This window comes from Octodon degus, unplaced genomic scaffold (assembly GCF_000260255.1).
Source record: "Octodon degus isolate 3935 unplaced genomic scaffold, OctDeg1.0 scaffold00352, whole genome shotgun sequence".
NCBI classification, from domain to species: Eukaryota; Metazoa; Chordata; class Mammalia; order Rodentia; family Octodontidae; genus Octodon; species Octodon degus.
Window position 1 is genome coordinate 614,691 of NW_004524928.1, and position 4,853 is coordinate 619,543.

At 39.3% G+C, this 4,853-nt stretch overlaps 1 protein-coding gene across 1 annotated transcript in view; it reads right to left on the reverse strand.

Annotated features, from left to right (window-relative positions):
• Nucleotides 1-4,853, reverse strand: part of Chd8 (chromodomain helicase DNA binding protein 8) — a 76,253-nt gene that overhangs the window by 26,926 nt on the left and 44,474 nt on the right. The window contains exons 12-16 of the mRNA XM_023708350.1: nucleotides 4,415-4,536; nucleotides 4,005-4,248; nucleotides 2,317-2,493; nucleotides 1,113-1,256; nucleotides 400-655 (exon numbers count right to left, since the gene is read on the reverse strand). Of these exons, the coding sequence (XP_023564118.1) occupies nucleotides 400-655; nucleotides 1,113-1,256; nucleotides 2,317-2,493; nucleotides 4,005-4,248; nucleotides 4,415-4,536 (943 nt within the window). The remainder of the gene's footprint in view (nucleotides 1-399; nucleotides 656-1,112; nucleotides 1,257-2,316; nucleotides 2,494-4,004; nucleotides 4,249-4,414; nucleotides 4,537-4,853) is intronic.

Here is a 4,853-nt window from a genome sequence, read left to right on the forward strand (position 1 = left end):
TAAAAAAAAAAAAAGAAATGGGTATCAAAGAGGACGTTTATCTAGACTGTTTTCATACATAGAATTGAGCCTTGGCACTTTGGACTGAGCTCAGTCTCTTTTGGCAATTTTTGAGACAGGGTCTTGCTAAGCCATTCGCTTATCTAACCTGGGATCTTTGAACTTGAGATCTTCCTGCTTCAGACTTGGAATTCTTTTGAAATTCTAAACAGTAAATTCTATTTATATTTGGAGATTATGCAGAACAAAGAGGACAGAGAAGACTACAGAAAGATGGTCCACATAAGAATCTTTTTTTAAACATAGAAACCTTATCACACCTCTGAACTTAATGGATCAGTCATTGCATCCACTCTCCAAGAAGTTCTCACTGAGAAAGCAAACAAGCAATTCCCTCACCATTGATGAGATAGGGATGGTTGCAGCATTTACGCAACTCCATCATGGTGTTGAGTAGATTGGGCATGTTGGTATGCCCTGCTCCCTTGGACAAGAAGGAGAAGTTCTTCTCCAAAATAGCACGGTAGTATTTCTTCTGGATGTTAGTCAGCTCTACTTCAATAATGGTTTCCTGTTTAGGAGCCAAGTTTTTTTCAACATCCTCTTTGAGTCTTCTCAGCATCATTGGCTTAAGAATGGCCTGTAGCTTTTGAACCTGTGGTTCATTACCAGAGAAAAATAAACCAGTAAATAACATGAATACAAATATTTTCACATTATATAGAAACATGGAAAAGAAAATAAAGAGGTTTCTGTTATCTGAGGAAAAAGGTTTTAGATAATGCCACAGAAGATGTAAGAGTTCAGAAAGGTGTCAAGGGTTGATGGCAACTCTTTTTTTTTTTTTTCATCTATGTATTTGGTAGAGGGTCTTACTACCCAGCTTGGACTCATAGTGATCCTCCTGTTTTCAGCCTCTCCTGAGCTAACAGGCGTGCACCACCATGCCTGGACTCAGTCACTGGCTCAGCACACCAGCAGGGCCGGCACAGCATGTGGGATCAAACCTAGTCCCTGTGCTTGCCAAAGCAGGCACTTAGTCTGCTGAGCTATATCACCGGTCCACAACCTTTTTGATCCCGGGTTTGTACCTCACCATACAGATTTCCTACCTGTTCCTCTGTCTTAAGATCTCCAAAGTCCTTAAGGAACTCTGATTCTGAGGGAAACTGTGAAGGTTCCAAGAAATGAAGTAAGCTGAATAGTTCCTCCACAGTATTTTGCAGTGGTGTTCCTGTGAGCAGCACTTTGTGTTCCTAGAAATGCAGAGAACAGAAGAATGCTAAAATTCAAAGATGGGCAGGGGATACAGTTCAGTGACACAAGCGCCTGCCTGGTCAGCGCAAGGTCCTGAGTTCAATCCCCAGTACCACAAAAACAAACAAACAAAAAAAAAAATCAAAGACACAAAGGACCTCTAGGTGTTTCCACTGAATATATGACCTTTAATTTCTTTAGCTATAAAATGATGGCCAAGAATCACATTACTGTCTAAATTTTTCTTACATTCTCCCCCTCCTCTGATAACACAAGATGTTTAAGAATTTCCTTGTATTATTTAATATACTGAAAACATATAAATTTCATGTACAATTCATACTATTTTTTTTTTCAATTTCATATGGATCTCCTACACTCAACTCCCCACAAATATCTTAATCTGTCCCTTTCTAGAAAATATACTGCTGCATTTAGTAAGACCTTAATTAATTCCTGGTAGCTCATCTTAATGGTTGCCTCTTAAATCTAGGCTTGCCTTGTCACTTGCTGTGTGACAAGGAGACTACAATAGAAATGGTAGGAGTTTCCAGAGCCCCCCTTAAAGGCCTCTTAGCTCCTGCTGTTTTCCTTTTGAAATTGTCCTCAGATTCCTTTTAAAGAGGCCCATCTAGCCAGTGGAGGCTGAAAAGAGCACAGAAGTCAACCTAGTACTCAACCCCAAACAGTGCAAAACTTCAAAGGGCAGCAGCATGCAGAGCTCAAGACCGGGTGGCTTCACAGGCACATTACCTAAGCTAGTTAAGTGACTGAACAAGAGAATTATGAAAGCTGTTTTAAGGCAGTAAATTCTGGAGTATTATGTTATGCAGGAATAGGTAATTAACAGTCTCCCTTGGCTCTTTTTGGCTGTGAACCACTAAATTACAATTTGTTTCCAAAACTTACAACTTTTATAGGACTTTCAAGCTCCAACGTCATGCCTATCACTCAAGATTCCTACTCTTTCTTCTTCTAATTTAAGGTTATTTTCATTGCACAGGGAAGTAGCTGGTAATTGTGGGTGCTGGTGCCCACAAGGGAGCATGGGACACTCACCAGATCCATGTGCTTAAGACTATCAAGCAGCTTGCAATTACGGTTTTTTAGTCGGTGGGCTTCATCAATGATGACGCAACGCCACTCAATTTCACGAAGCTCAGGACAGTCAGACAAAATCATTTCAAAAGTGGTGATTAGGGCATCAAACTTGTATGCGCCTGGAATAAGGCGTCCCTAAGCATGAAGGCAGCAAAGTAAGAAAAAAATCCAATAAGTACATAAATTAACTAATATCTTTTGAATTACTTTTTCTATATTCAGATAGGTTTAATATAAAATATAACCTGTACCACCACCCATCTCTATTGCTGTTCATAACCCTGATATACACCACTGAATCACCTCATGTAAATTATATACTATTTTTTTAACTATTTGCCTTTCTGGGGAAAAAGACCTTACAAGAGAAAGCTAGAGATTTCTGACTGTTATGTGCCTAGCTTATGTGTCTCTATCTTAGATCTTTTGGTTAACAATAATACAATCAGACATTGGGCAATGCTGAGATACACAAAAATAAAGTGGAAATATCTAATACAGAACATAAACATATTGGGTACCATCAATTGCTGTAAGATTGGCAAAAGGTAATAAGAAAATTTGGTGTGGTAGAAATAGAAACCACGAAACAGAATTAAAAGCATATTGAGGGGGCCTGGCCCTAGCTCAGTTCTTGGGGCTGGTGAGATGGCTCAGTGGTCTAAAGCACCTACTTAGAACAAGCTTAGCAAAGCACAGGGACCGCAGTTCAATCCCCCAGCACCACATGCCAGCCAGCCTCGCCCCCTGGTGGGCTGAGCTGGCCACACACACACACACACACACAAATAAATAAATAAATAAATTTAAAAAAAAAAAAAAAAAAAAAAGGATATCGAGGAGCCATGAGATGGCTCAGTAGGATAAGCGCTTCCCTGGCAAGCGCGAGGGCCTGAGTTCAATCCCCGGTTCCACAAAAAAAAAAAAAAAAATTAAAAGCATATCAATAATAAAATTCAATATTTGCATATGTGAAATCTTTTTTTTTTTTTTTGGTGTGGTACTGGGGGTTGAACTCAGGACCTTGCGCTTGCCAGACAAGCACTTATTCTACTGAGCTATCTCCCCAGCCCTCAATATTAATATAGGATGGTAGGTAGTAGTTCATTCTTTTCCAAATATACACAGGAAAATGTAGAGGATCTTAAGGTTTTGTGGGTTTTTTGGTCTTTTTTTCAATTCCTAGTCAGGAATTGAACTCAGGGCCTGAAGTTTGCCAGGCAGGTACTGCGACACTGAGGTATATATATCCCTGACCCAAAAATGTAAAGGATCTTTATGAAAATTTCAGCAGACTAAGGAAAAACAACCAAAAAAAGAAATAAATGTTTAAGTTCATTGCCATAAAAATTAAGAAATTTAGGTTACTAAATGAATTGTACTGAGAAATGCTATAAAATTCATCAATACTGATAAAAATCTACTTAAAATGCATGTATTCATAAGTAAATTTAAGACTCCCACTGAATCAAAATGTCTATTAGGTAAAAATACCAAAGTCAAGACATGCCCTACACACCGCAGCATAAAACTGCACAGCTTTTAGAGAACCTCAATGGAAGTCACTGACTCATATGCAGTTGCCATAATGTTAGGTACATTAGCCTGTTTTCTATACCACAGTCTTGCCAAAATACATAACTCACTCGTGAATCCTTGCAGTACATCTCATACTGCTGAATCATCTGCCGGCTGGCCAGGCTGCCATGATACACGATGGTATTCATCTCGGTCCAGGTGTTGAACTCTCGTTCCCAATTAGTAATGGTGGACAGAGGAGCAATGACCAAGAAGGGGCCGTGGATGCCCACGTTATATACCTCCTGCAAGAAGGCAATGGACTGAATAGTTTTGCCCAATCCCATCTCATCAGCCAGGATGCAGTTCTGCCTGCAGATTTACCGGGGGGAAAAAAGCATGTCAAAAAAAAAAAAAAAAAAAAAAAAAAAAATACCATCTTTAAAAATAATGTCCCCAGGAAGAAACTCTTTCAACAGAAAATGAATAAAAATAATCTTAAACTATGCCTACATTTTGTGAACCACCCTCTCTTTACCTGTTATACCAATTAAAGAGCAGCCAATTGACTCCCTCCAACTGATATTCTCGTAACTGGTTCCTGTTTTTATATTCATGTGACAGCTCCAATTTCTTCCAGGCACTAGCCTGTGGTCGGTTCTAAAAAACAGAAAATCTGAATAAATATGATGGAGGCAGTAATAAAATTAGGTAAGACGCAATGGATAGCTCTGGTAAAGTCAAATAAAGAACATTACTGCTTATATTAAAATCTGTCAAATCTGGGCTGGTGAGATGGCTCAGTGGTCTAAAGCACCTACTTAAAACAAGCTTAGCAAAGCACAGGGACCACAGTTCAATCCCCCAGCACCACATGCCAGCCAGCCCTGCCCCCTGGTGGGCTAAGCTGGCCACACACACACACACACACACACACACACACAAATAAATAAATTTAAAAAATAAATAAAAAAAAT